We start from the raw sequence: 14352 nt of genomic DNA on the forward strand, positions 1-14352 counted from the left end.
AGGGAGGGGATCGTGCCCCTGGGCTCGGCACTGCTGAGGCCGCCCCTCGAATCCTGGGGGCAGTTTTGGGCCCCTCCCTGCCAGAAGGACCTTGAGGGGCTGGAGCGTGTCCAGAGAAGGGCAGCGAAGGTGGGGAAGGGTCTGGAGAACAGGTCTGGTGAGGAGCGGCTGAGGGAGCTGGGGGTGTTCAGCCTGGAGAAGAGGAGGCTGAGGGGAGACCTGATCGCTCTCTGCAGCTGCCTGAGAGGGGCTTGGAGCGAGGGGGGGTCGGTCTGTTCTCCCAAGGAACAAGCGATAGGATGAGAGGAAACGGCCTCAAGTTGCACCAGGGGAGGTTTAGCTTGGACATGAGGAAGAATTTCTTCACTAAAAGGGCTGTCGAGCACTGGAACAGGCTGCCCAGGGAGGTGGTGGAGTCACCATCCCTGGAGGTATCTAAAAGACGTGTTGATGTTGTGCTTGGGGACATGGTTAGTGATGGAGTTGGCAGTGCTGGGTCAACAATGATCTTAAAGGCTTTTCCAACCTAGACAATTCTATGATTCTAGGTATGTATATATCAAACACACATACAGTCTGTATTATGTACACATCTATATAAACCCTAATATGTTGTGTAAAAACTGAAAGTTCTAATGTGCACTGTTTAAAGCACACAAGTATTTTGTTCAAGTATTGTTACTTTGCCAAATCAGTTGTCTTTAAACAAAAAAAGTGTATTCTTTTCTTAGTGACAGTTGCCAAATCATTCTTTCTTCTGCACCAGATGACTTCAATTTAACCCCAGAGCAAAGTGAGTGTCAGTGTTTCTGAGTGGCCGGTGTGCTCCATCTTAGCTCAGAAGATAGACATTAGTACCCACACTGGGGCTTCTCTGCCAAGCCTGGCAGTGATGAGGATAGCTTGGTATTTTGGAAACTGAAGTGATGCACTCAATTTATAAATAACGAGATGCATTTCCTAACCTCCCACTCTGTGTGCTATATCTGGGATCTGCTAACATAACTGAGGGGGGGGGGGTTGGCTCATGTATCACCAGGAGCATGTTCCTCCCTCAGAATTCAGTTTAAATTTCTGTTGATGATTCATAGAATTTAATCCAAGAGGGCCATTACCTCATGGAGTCTGGCTTCCTGGATTTCTTGGGCCCTCTTGTTTCACACAGTTCTCACAGTCTTGAGCTCAGTAACTAGAATTTGGCCAAAATACATCTTCCACAAAGGTATCCAGACTTCCTTTGGGGATATCAAGAAATGAAAATTTCATCACTTCCCTCATAATTTTCTCATGATTATGCCCCTATACCATTAAAAGATGAAACCTTGTCTTGTCTCCTGTCTAAATACCTCCAGCATTAGCTTCCATCGTTTAAATCTTCCCCTGCTAGCTTATTAAACTCTTCTGTAATCAGTATTTTTTCCTTGTGGAAGGACTTTTACCCTGCTTCAAGCCAACACTTGAACTTTTTTTGATAAACTAAACAGATTGAGCTCTTTGAAGTCCTTTCAATCTGGCATATTCTCCAGCCTTTGAATCACTTTAATGACTGTTTCCTACACCTTTAAAACGTATTTTTACAGATGCACATCGCTGTGCAATAAAGTATGACCTAACTAGAAATAAGTACGTGGGTAAAACCACCCTTTCCCCCCTTCTTACTCCTCTGCTCCTTAGGCAGTCTGATGTTGCATTGGGCTGCAGCAAAAGGTTTAGGAGCTCATGTTGGATTGTCTTATACTTACTGATGTTCCAGGTAGGAAAGAACATACCATAAGCTCCCAGACCTGTGCTCAGTGATGAAATTCGTGATAAAAAGTGTTTGCTTGTTTCTGACCCAGGTTTTAAAGCATTGACCTGCCTGAAACTCACTATACCGCTCTGTGGTGTTCGCAGGAGAAAAAATAGTTGCAACAAAAATATTGCTGATGGCTGAAATGAGGAGACAATCCAGCTGATATGTATGTAGGGAGCTAGGGAGTGAGAAGGCACCGTTTTCATACAATCACATCTCTGTTCATTTCTGCACTCTTGAGTTAGGAGAAAGCACAAAGAGAGAAAAGAATTTATAGATAGAGGGTGTGTGAAAAACAGGGAGAAGGTGAAAGTGTAGAGAGGAGAGATGCATAAGAAATAGGCAATGAGGGGCAGGAGTGGTGGGAATCCAGAGATGATCCAAGGCAGAAGCATTTAAGCTCCATCTAAACCATTGCTGGGAGCAGACCCAAGAACAGTTAGTAGCACAAATTTGCCACCTGACTGATTTGGGGTAATCCTGAGGGTACTCTGTTAGTAGTTCCTGTAGATTTCCCTGAATTCTCAAACATGCTCAAGAGTACACTCGCCTGCACTGTTGGGAGGACCCAGCTCTCTCCTGCCTTTTGTGCATCCCGAGTCCTGCTGCCTCCATCTACGGGTTTCTTCCCTTACAGCAGCTGTTAGAATGGAAATGACTATCCAGGGTGTACTGGACATAGGCAGTCATGATGGTTTTAAAAGCCAGGATCACCATCAGGGACAGACCAAAGTCAAAAAAGCCAGAAGTAGGAAACCTCAAATTATGCAGCATTCATGGTGAGAAAACCAGAGGTGGAGTCTCAGATATGCCAAGGCTGTGCTACAGTGAAGGCTGAAGTAAAGGTAGGAGACAGGGCAGCCCACTCGCCCGCAGCAAAACCATCAGTCCTGCTGAGCACAGGGCTTTGCTGCCTTTAAGGAAGGACTGGAGGTCGGGAGGTGATTTGCCTTCTGCTGGGCAGTAATTCAGGTCTGGGGTAGAATGAGCCCCCAGTGGCATCTGCAGCAAAGGGTGGAGGGATTTGCCAGACAGCCTTGAGCTTGAGCTTACTTAAAACCACCTGAAGGCATGGATGTGACATGGCAGATCTCAGGCCTCAGGCTGCGTGCAAGGCCAGCCATCTTAGGCACACCATAGGTGTAACTCTAAGGCCTTGGAGGAGAGGACAGTAAACATGGGCTTCATTAAGACAGTGGATGATTATACCAATTTTGGGCCATTCTGTTGCTAATTAATGCTTCCAAGTGCCTGGAGGAGGCAGAACTTTCCAAAAGAGTTGGCTCAGATGTATCTCCAAGAATGCTGAAAGCAAGTATGTGTCTTTCTTTGATCAAAGACCATTAACATTGCTTTCAGTTATATAAATAGCTCCCTGCTTCACTTGAATTCTCCAACCCAAAACTTAGATCTTTGACTATTCATCACTTGCTTGTGGCAAATCCTTTTCCAAGTTCAGCTTGTTAGGCTGTTTTATTTTACTTTGCCAAGTGCCCCACATGCAAATAAAACAAATAACAACTGTCAACATACAAATAAAAGAAATGTCATTTTCTACCCCTCGCAAGAGACGCTCCTGCTGAGAGAGACGGAGCTAATGCTGTCAACTGCTGTACCAGACATCAGCACTGATAATGTCTCTCTCTGCAGGAACCTTCTTTGCAGGCTGTCATAGCAGTAACATGTTTGGAGCTTATAATGATCAAGCATGTTTTCCTAGTTGTGGTTAATAGCTGGGTTTATGTGCAGTTATAAGCTGGTCTTTTTCATCTTTGATCTGTCTTCTGGAAAAATCATCTACAGCATTTCCTCACTTCCCAGGTCACAATCCTGAGTATAGAAGACAGTTTTGTGGTAGTGGGAAGCCACGTGCTAGTGCTTTCAGGGCTAGCTCCCTATGGATAAAGGTCAACATCATAAATCCTCTGCTGTATTTTGATACTGATCACCCTTCTTGTTAGCTGTCACTGTAAAGTGGCCAGGAACGAAGACTGGTCTTACTTTCTTACTCCTAATGGTTTTGCTGTGTTAAGATTGAAGCCATCACCAGGGCTGTGTGATAGCTACCCATGCTGTATCCATTCCAGGAGATTTCAGGCACCCAACCTCTCCAACTCAAGGCAGAACTGAAATTTCTCAAATAAATAGGTGGGAAGCCCAGCTTCTGGTCTCACCAAAGCATGTGAGACACCACGCATCACTGCATGCCCAAGAGAGCAGAGCGATATGTTGGCACATCGTGCGTGCAGCAGCTGCAAAGAAGGGAGCTGGGGATGAGAGGTAGCACATTGCAGCCAGTCTGCAGAGCTGTCCTTCACGGTTGAGCACGCATAGCCCTTGAACTTTAGGGAGTCTTCTTCAGTGAAAGGAACCTTCCACAGGAACCAGCCTGTAGAGTTGAAGGAGGTCAGGAGGAAGTAGGTGAGGCCTTCCTCAGGCAGCTGGAAGAAGCCTTATGTTCACAGGCCTTGGTCTTCATGGGGAACACCCTGATACCTGCTGGAAGGGCAACACAACAGGGCACATGCAAGCCAGGAGGTTGCAGCAGTGCCCTGATGATAAAACTTCCTGACACAGGTCATCAAGGAACCAAAAAGGGAAGATGCTTTGCTGGACTTCATACTTACAAAGAAGGAAGGGCTGGTTGCGGATGTGAAGGTCAGGGACAATGTTGGCAGCAGTGACTCAGAGATAATGGAGTACAGGATACTGAGAGGACAGGGCAAGACAAACAGCAGATTCACAATGATGGACTTCAGGAGAGCAGACATTGACCTCTTCGGGGATCTATGTGGAAGGATCACACGGGATGTGGTCCTGGAGAGAAGAGAGGTCCAAGGAAACGGATTGATCTTCAGACTTCAGTCAGGCTTTCAGTACTGTCTACCATAACATCCTCATAGACAAGCTGATGAAGTACAAATGGAGAGTAAGGTGGATTGAAAACTGACTGACTTACTGGCCTCAAAGGATTGTGATCAGCAGCACAAAGTTCAGCTGGAGGCCAGTCACTGGTTGAGTACGCCAGGGGTGGACACTGGGGCCAGGATCCTTTAAAATCTTCAATAACAAGTTGGATGATGGGGCAGATTGCCCCCTCAGCAAGTGCGGTAGACGATACAGAATTGGGAGGAGTAGTTGATAGACCGGATCTTTGTGCTCTCATAAATCAGAATCATAGAACAGCCCAGGTTGGAAGGAACCTCAAAAGATCATCTGGTCCAACTTTTGTGGGAATGGGAGCCTAAATGAGATTACCTAGCCTCCTGACCGGTTGTGTCTTGAAAACCTCCAACAACAGGGACTCTACCACGTCCCTGAGCAGTTTGTTCCATTGATTAAGAGGGACCTTGACAGGCTGGAGAAATGGACTGGCTGGAAAGCAGCTTGGGAGAGAATGACTTAGGAGTCCTGGTGAATACCAAGTTGACCACAAGCCACCAAAGGCCACCATCATCCTGGGCAACATTACAAAGAGTGCAGGTGGCAGGTCAAGGGAGGTGATCCTTCTCCTCTACTCAGCACTGGTGAGGGCAGATCTGGAATCCTGTGTCCATGTCTGGGCTCCCCAGTACAGGAAAGACATGAACTTACTGGACCAAAGCCAGCGTAGGGCCACAAAAATTATTAAGGAATTGGAGAGTCTGATGCATAGGGAAGGGTTGAGAGATGTGAGGTTGTTCAGCCTAGAGAAGAGAGGCTCGTGGAGGACCTTATCAATGTGCATAGATATCTGATGGGAAGGGGTAAAGAAACTCTTCTGGTGGCATCCAGTGAAAAGACCAGAGGTGACAGCCACAAATTGAAATACAGGAAATTCCGTTTAAACGTAAGAAAAATGTTCTTACCGTGAGGGTGGTCGCACACTGTAACAAGTTGCCACAGAGGTTGTGGAGTCTCCATCTAAGAAGATACTCAAAACCTATCTGGACGTGGCCCTGAGCAACCTGCCTTAGTTGACCCTAGCAGGGAGTTTGGACTAAATTATCTCCACAGGTTTCTTCCAAAGTCTTAGATGCAGTGATTCTGTTTATATTTTGTGGATTGTTTTTCAAGCTGTATTTTCCTTAGGACATATTGAATCCCCTTTAAATATTCAATTTTGGTTTTGTGTGTATGTTTTACAGGTATTCGAGGAAAGAAGAGCCCTGCTTGGGAAATGGGTAAACTTTTCTCTTTAAATATATATTTCAATACAGCTAGATTTCTGAACAAATCAAGAGATTGCTATAATGGGAATGTAAAACCTATCCTATTTTGAAAAAGGGGTTCATCTTGCTGATGTGAAAGTGAGCTGTAACTGCTCTGCTTTTGACGAAGGTAAAGGTGTAAATTCCTTCAGTGTCCGTAAGCTCTGAACTTGGGAAATCACATCCCGTCATCAGATTGATCTGAAATGGGATAAGACACCCTGAGAAATGTCTGTGATGTCTTCAAAGAAGATCCTGGATGGTTAGGTATTGCCATTGCCTGCTAGCAGGTCTTTGAAACCCGTCATAAATTACATGTTATCTACCAAGTGCACACGTATGGCTCCTAACGCTGTAATCATTGAGCACCTCACAGGTTCTTACGGTCATTATCTTCACAGCTCCAACAGGAGACAGGGAAGTGCTGTCACACTGTTTTGCAGATGAAAAAACGAGGCACAGGGAGACATGAGACAGGATTTGTCTGCCCCAGCCCCACATGACTGCAAGTTAGGCATTCGGGATGGGGTTTCTCTGGCCGCGTGGGTATGTCTGAAACATAATATTTAAGCCTGGCTGGTCTGGTCCTCACAGGCTCCTTGTAGAGTCAACCGAGAGGAAGCAGTGTGTCCAGAGGGTAATTCATCTCACTTAATGCAGGATGAAAGACCAGCCCTCTAGAGATGCCTGTTTCTTTCCATAGCCTGTGAAGGGGGTCACTGCTGGCTGGTGGAAAGGAATACAACTCTACTTGAGCTGCCCAGGGAGCTGATGGCAGAGCATGCAACGGCAAAAGATTCGCCCTAGTCCTAAGCTCACCCCTTAATTACGACGTTGTGCTTTCTCTTTTACATGGCAAAATCCATTTACAGGCCACTGTGGGAAAGCAGCTGTAATCTGCTCAGCCTCCTGTGCAAACTGGGGAATTTATTGCAATAAAGAAGTGAATTCAGGTGAACGGATTACTGTGGCTTGTGTAGTTGAGTCCTGTGCACTCCCTGTAACTGGAACCAAAGAACCAGTTACGTGGTCACGTGAAATACACAAGCTAAACTTAAATATAGAGATGATGCTCCTCACCAGCACTCTTTGATTTGCACAGTGACTTTATTTGAACTATGACGCTTATTCTTTGTGCCTAATAGGTCTTTACGGACAAGTATTTTGATTTTAAGCTCATAAGGATTATTTGTCTTTATAGGAAATATGCTTTCCATAACTTGTTGACCTGCCTGCATTTTGATAATAAGGAATTTAACGGACACCAAGAAAGCAAAATAATGGAATGATTATTGTTCAAATAATACCTTTTAGCATGACAGGCAGTAACTGGCAGACCTAAAACCTGCCTCTTGCAAAGTTTAAAATGCCCATGGGATATTCTGGGAAAAGGGCAAAAATGTTTTCATTAGAACCCCCACTGAAAGAGCCAAAATTGAGGAGAAAAACCTCCGTCCAAACACACACAAGAGTGCTGAATCGTCTTCTGAAAGGTTAAATTTCTGACCCTTCATGTGACACTAGATCAGTAGTTCTCATCACACTCCTTCAGAGCTAATTCTCCTTGTGCTTCTGTCATCCATCATACCAATGAAAAGGGTGCAGAAAGCACAAAAGCTGCTCTTAACTCCCTTCAAAGCCTGTGGCGTTGTATATCTGGTATGCAAAGCCTAGAGCACTCTGAGCTGGAGAGAAACTGTGTCAAGAAATCACCGTGCCCTGGGCAGGAGTTTTTACATCGATTCCCATGACCTTCTCAAAGTGCTCTCGGGAAGTACAGACTAGATGAAACTGCTGAAGGGGGGTCGTATGGCTGGGAACCCATATTCAGTGTAGTTGTAAATGCTTTGTTATGAAACTGGAAGGCTGAAGTCTGTCCTAAGTCCAGAACTGTTAAGCGTTTTCAGTAATACCTGGATGATGGAATGGAAAGGAACGTACTCATCTGCAGCTGACACCAGGCTTGGAGGGATTTCATGAACTTTGGAGATTAAAAATCAGGATGAAATGATCCACAGTTTGAAAAGTGAAAAGTGCTGCATGTAGGAATGACATTTGCAAAAACTGCAGATCTGAGAAATGCAGCAGTTCTGCATAGAAAATTGCTTGGAATTATGGTGGATCACAAACTAAATGCAAGTCGACAGTCTCTTATAATTGTAACAAAGGGAAATGTCCCAAAGGGCTGTCTGAAAGGCAGAGCCATGTCCAGTTCTGGTCGCTGCATTTTGAGAAAGCTGGGGACCAATAGGTGAAATGAACAAGTCATATGTGAGAAGAGTCTCAGGTCCAGAAAATACGGAAACAATCCCTTTACTGCAGGGAAGATGGAGAAAAGATGTAATAACATGGAATCATTAGGTTGGAAGAGACCTCTAAGACCATCAAGTCCAACATCTTCCCAATGACACACAAAAGGTGTCCGAAACGAGGAAGGCAATGATCTGCTCTCTGTGTTCACATTGGATAGGACAAGAAATCACGGGCTTGAATTGCGGTGATGGAGACACCATTTAGACACCAGCAACATCCAATGCCACAGGTAATTCACTGCTGGCATAGCTTGCCTAGGGGTTAGGGGTGGATTCTCCACTGCCGGAGTCTTTTGAGAACAAGTTAGATTAACACTGGTCAGGAATGTTGGTGTTGGGTTGATGGTTGGACTTGATGATCTTAGGGGTCTTCCACCAACCTTATGATTCAATGATTCTATGAACTAGCTCAGTGTTTCTCAACCTTTTTTACATTGAAGGACCATCCAACCTTCTGGGAAAGCAGAACAGGTTGCCTTGTGCGGCACTTCCACAGCGGTTTTCCTTTACAGCCAGATAAAGATCAGATGAAACTTTGGAAGCTCATTGTTTCTTTTATTCTTCCTGATTTCATTTGCAAGCATTTAGGGACTACGTACGAGCATTTTCCTTTAGTTATTTTTTTGCAATTGTGCTACAGAACATCTTTGATGTCTCCCAGGCGGTTGTGGTCCATAAAACACAGGTTGAGAACCCATGAACTAGCCAACCTGAAGGGATTTCATTCGCTGTTTCCGCACTGCTGGGCAGCCCCAAAGGGCATGGGACTGGCTGTGCTGTCACCTGCAGTACCCAAGATGCACGATGGGACCCTCTACAACTTTTTGTCTGTCTCAGATTGCACTCAGCTCCGCAGAGTATTATTGCTACACGGAGTGGAAGTAGTGGTGGTGTGTAGTGGCAGCAGACTGCCTGTCTTACATGGCTGTTCCCACGTGTGAGAGTATTTGAGTATTTGTATGCTTTGGTCCCGCTGGAGGCGTTGGCGATGAATTTCCTTCACACCAAGTCCTTTGCCCAAATACTATTCAGATAGATATGTAAAAGAGAAATTGTGCTGCTGTCTTTCAGTTGAAACCCTTTTGATGGATAAACTGTGAAAGGGTTAACATCTCTCTGTTCATTTCTATATTTTATTATAGTTGCTTTTATTCTGTATTGCACCCAGGGCAGATGCCTTGACGTGCTGCCTCTCAGCCTCCCTTTCTGCTGTGTTCTGCAAGCCAAAAATTCCTCCCATTAATTTAAAAAAACATAAAAGCATTTTGCTCTGCCTTAATGCTCAGCGCTATCATGCTGACACCCAGGTTAAGAAGTTGACAATGAAGCTGGGGTTGAACTTGTAGATTAAGACACTTAAGCCTCAGTGTCTCGAGGTGATCTGAGCGTCTCGGCTTCCGTTGTAGCCAAATGAGATGTAGACAAGTCAGGGGAGCCCAGACAGTGATTCAGCTCACCCTGTGGGCTACATCTTCTGCTGGTAATTTATACAGCACATCTGAGTATTCCCAGGGACTGGAACTTGCTCATCCGCACTGTGACATTGTTAGCACGCTCCCTGGCACGATTTTGGCCTGGGCCGGTAGCACTCTTCCAGACATTGTTCAGACACAATTTGGACATTAGCCTGGGCCAGGAACCGTGCCAAAGACACGGCTTGGATCCAACCACCTTGTTTTGAAGGGTGAGAGTGTGATAGTGTGGACATTCGTGTTATCTACCTCTTGGTCTCTCATATCACGGCGGGTATGAGGCAGACAACTGTCACCCTTGGAGTGGCAGCTCTAGGCTTTGCGGGATACCCCACGACACAGGGCACTGGCGTTTGGGCAGCTGAACCCCGTCTCTACTGACCGCAGACCCCCACCTATAGACACCTCTTCACCCAGGAGCTGACCCCACGCTAGGTCCCAAGAAGCAATGGCTCCTGCTCGGGGGTGCTTCTTGTCACCAGGCTGCCAGCTTGTCTTCCTCAACACTTTTCCCAGGAGTCTCCTCTTGCAAAACTTCAGGCTCAGTTGTTTAGCTACGGTGGTGAAAGCAAAACCAAACAGATCCTGGGGGCTAGTTGCTAATTGCTGACACGGAGCTGCTTGGCAGCAGAGAAGTTTAGGATTTCGTTGGGCAGATTAGTGTATCTTACGGATATCAGGTGCCTGTCTGCTTCACCCCTTCTTTTCTCACCCAGGCCCCAGGTCTCCAACAAATCCCTTCATCAGGACTGGGAGAAGATAGCTGGGGAGGGAGGGCGAAATTGCTTCTTCCCGGGTGAATCACCTCCATCTACTTGCAAGCCATTCTGCCAAAGGGCCTCGTTGACTAGAGAATTCCATCCCACCTTTGGGGAGCGCAGGGATGCCGGTGTGTGATGGTAACCCTGTGAGCTCACGTCAATGTCCTGGTTTGGAGATGACATTACGTCCCGTTTCGGTGGCTGGTTCGAGTCAGTAAAACAACCTGTCTCCTACAGCAGGGCGAGGGGCCTCTGAGTTTAGCAGCAGAGCCTCTGTACTTTGGCACTGAGGTCCTGGGCTCTCCCCTTAGTGTCAGGCTGCGTTATTTGTGTGTGTGCACTCAGGGATTCATTGTAAACTGATCGCCGAAGCGGGGACCGAGCACTCTGCACTGCCAGCGTGGCCTTATGTCATACAGTCCCTGGGGAGACATTGTTCACCGGGGCTTTGGGAAAGGCACAGAAAAGGGGGGAAAAACCCGTTCCTAGCTGCTGCGGATAGAGAAGGTGCAGCACCTCGAAAAGGGGAATCCGGTCCAACTGGTTGGGTTGCTGTAATCAGATGCAAGGGGAGGAACTGCGGAGAAAGGCAGCCAAATGTAGGATGGGGACATGCTTGTTAATACTGGAAAAGAGACAAATTATGCCTGCTTAACTACTTGGCTGCTGCTGAATGCAGTGGAGGAGAAGCTGTGTGTTCCCATGCCCCTGACTCTGTGGGGCTGATTTTACTGGAGTTTCCTGTGTAGTGTAAGCACAGGCTGAGGATGCTGGAAGGAATTGCTTTATTGCAAAACCCGTGGCAGAACGGGAGGAGTTAAACAGGAGCAAATATTCTGTCTCCTCGAAAGAGAAGCTGAATTTGCTTTGATTAGTTTGCTTAATCTCTTGGTGTGGAAGACAGCAAACCAGTTACCCCCTTGTCTCTGGAACTTATATGGGAGGAATTGATCTTTGCAAATTAGTGATTGCAGATTGTTTTAATGAGAAGAGGATGTAGCTGTGATCATGAATGGGGAGTCTGCAGCAGAACCTTTCCCCCTTCACCATGTGACAAGAGAAAGCCTTTTCTATCAAGCTGAGGGTGCGAAGGGGACAGGCAGAACCTCCTCTGTCCCCCTCTGCTACACCTTTGTCTGGTTTTATTCTCAGGGAACATGTTTAAGCCCCAAATCCAAAGGTCCTGCTTCAGTTTTTTCCTTAGTGCTCTGCTAAATGTTGTTAGAGGTGAAAGTTGTATGCAAATCAGGGAGGAAAAGGGCGTATTCCTTAATTCACTGTCTGTTGGTGCCTGAAAAGGCATGGACATTGGGGAGCTTTTTTCTGGTTGGCTTTTTGTCTGTCTGGGATCTCACGAGTGCCAATTCCACCCTTTCTTCTTGCTGACCTGCTTGAAGGTCTTGCAGAGGTTTTTGCAAGAAGAAGAGCAATTTACTTCTTAGACTTCATTCTCCAGCACTGGAATTAAACACAGCCAAGTAAAAAGAAAGAAACAAATGGTTCTTTAAAACTATCTGGAAAGAAATTGCTTCTCAATTACTTTTCATCTGCATGGTGTATTTTAAACTGTTATTCTGCCAGTCCTCCACCTGACTACAGGCTTGGTAGGGGGGAAGCAGAGAGAAAAAATAATCTCAATTTCTGGTCTGTTTTGTTTTGAAAGGGAAAGGAAGGGACATTGGACATGAAACTATTTACCCACAATAATTTTTTTAAAAAATTGGAAGAAATGCATGTTTTTTCTTATTATTTTTCTTTTTTGGAGGTCACCTTTGAATAAGGATTTCAAATGCACTTGAGGTTAAATGCAAAAAACGAATGTGTTGTGATTTGACCTGTTGTCAGCTATGGAAAGCTGGCTTCAGGAAACAGCCCTGGGAAAGCAGGGTGCGTGTTTTGGGGGTGGCCAACACGGGAGAAAGAAACAAAGCGGGCAAAGCAGCATTCTCCCAAGAGGGGAATTCCCCAAACGGCTCAGTTTTCCCTTTGAAAAGAAGGTGAGTTTGGGTTGAGGCTGCTTTTGCTGTGCTTGGAAAGAGGATGAAGCAGGACTTCTCCGAAATCCATATTTTGCCCATCTTTAGCCGTGCCGTTCTGCTGCCTGCAATTCCCACCGGGGATTCCTGCCGATCCTCCCCGCCGCCGCCGTGGTCCTCTGACATCTTCCTCCCTCCTGGCACCCTGCGCTGCCCTCGCAGCCAGGACTGCTCTTGCAGGTTTGGAGACGGATTGCACAGACTGTGGCGATGAGGTCAGTCTTCTCCCAGGAGATTCCTGCTGACGGGGCCCTTTCCCTTCCTCTGCTATCAACACAAGTTAAACACCAGCTACCGCCACCGATGCTCCCACCCTGTTTACACAGCTCTGCCCCACTCCGCTCCGTGCAGCCTTGTTGCTGCCGTCGTGGCAAAGCGATACGTGCTTGTGTGGTTACCTAAGCGCTCATTTCTTCCCACAACCGTCCTGATCTTCCTCTTTAGACACCCGTCATAAGCGTAGAAATGCTGTGAAAAATCTTTGTTGCTGTGCTGCCGGATCTGTGCCGCAGATTTTCCGCGTGAGACCTGGGCAGCTGATGTAGTTTCTCTTTGCTCCACTTCTCTGTAGTGGGGATTTCCCTCCTATGCAGTGGGACTTGAGAATAAATACTTCACAAACTGTGAGGCACTCAAATATTGCAGTTGTGGGGCCATAGAAGTGTCAGGATAGACGAGGAATCAGCAGTGAACTCATTGTAATTTGGAACTTGATCCTGTAAACACACATATGAGTCTCCTCCTTTCCATGAGTGATGCCAAGTCTCGGAGCTGGTCCCAGGAGCAGACAATCTTGTAGGCATGAGTGTGTCCTGGACTAGGCCATCCTGGATGCTTTGAGGATTATAAATCATATGTTGTGTGGCTTCAGAGTTTCTTTTAATGTAGCCTCTCCATTTGTTCCCAGTTCCTACGTGCTTTGCTCTTGAGTGAGTCACCAGAAGCTGCTGCTTATGCACTTTCCCTTGCCTTAAATGTGTGCTTTATTTTAAGAAGCTGAATCTCCAGTTTCTCAGAACCTGAAACTCCTTTTTTCAGTTTGACAAGTGGACAGACAGTCAGAGGCGGAGGATCCTGGTGGACCTGTTAGAACGCTGCTCCCCGTCACAGCAGAAATTCTGTACCAAGCAGCTACAGGATCGAGTCCCCACCGAGGCTCTAGATTTTACCACAAGGCTTCCTAGAGTCCTGTCTTTATACATCTTTTCCTTCCTGGACCCACGGAGCCTCTGTCGATGCGCACAGGTAAAAAAGCCAACCCGTACCTCAGGTTCAGAAAGCCAGGTCAAGCTAGTTAAAGGAAACAGCACTCGTTTTCAGCAAAGGCATACCAGTGCTGCTGTTCATCCTGCCAGGATGTCTTCTGGGTTGGCAGCCTGGTGCCAAATGCTTAGTGACGCTTGTATGAGGCCAAATGCAGCACTTCTACAGCTCCTGAGTTAAGGCAGCTGGGCCAAGATTTGCCAAAGTGAAGAGTAATTTTAGATGCTCAACTCAAAGGCATTTAAAATGTGGCACTTCACAAGGCTGACTCTTCCCGAGAAGGAGGCCTAGTACTTTCGGCAACTCGTGTTCTTTTAATGTACCTTGCACTGGGCAGAATCATTAATTCCTTTGAAAAGTATTGGCTTGTGCTAGGTGTGATGAACTGCACATGATGCTTTAAGAAAACCAGATGCTTGAGGTAAAGTGTTGGATGTGGAGAAGCAGAGAAGTTACAGATGTGCTTTTGAGCACAGTGGCTAGGGCTTCAGTCTTCTGAGCACAGTGACTCCGAAAACATGTTTTC

At 46.4% G+C, this 14352-nt stretch overlaps 1 protein-coding gene across 1 annotated transcript in view; it reads left to right on the plus strand.

Moving 5' to 3' along the window:
* The window catches only part of FBXO16 (F-box protein 16), a 30106-nt gene that overhangs the window by 423 nt on the left and 15331 nt on the right, over nt 1-14352 (plus strand). Inside the window, exons 2-3 of the mRNA XM_009952947.2 lie at nt 5920-5955; nt 13602-13808. Coding sequence (XP_009951249.1) covers nt 5920-5955; nt 13602-13808 — 243 coding nt within the window. The remainder of the gene's footprint in view (nt 1-5919; nt 5956-13601; nt 13809-14352) is intronic.

The sequence above is a fragment of the Leptosomus discolor genome, chromosome 2 (assembly GCF_034619465.1).
Source record: "Leptosomus discolor isolate bLepDis1 chromosome 2, bLepDis1.hap2, whole genome shotgun sequence".
NCBI classification, from domain to species: Eukaryota; Metazoa; Chordata; class Aves; order Leptosomiformes; family Leptosomidae; genus Leptosomus; species Leptosomus discolor.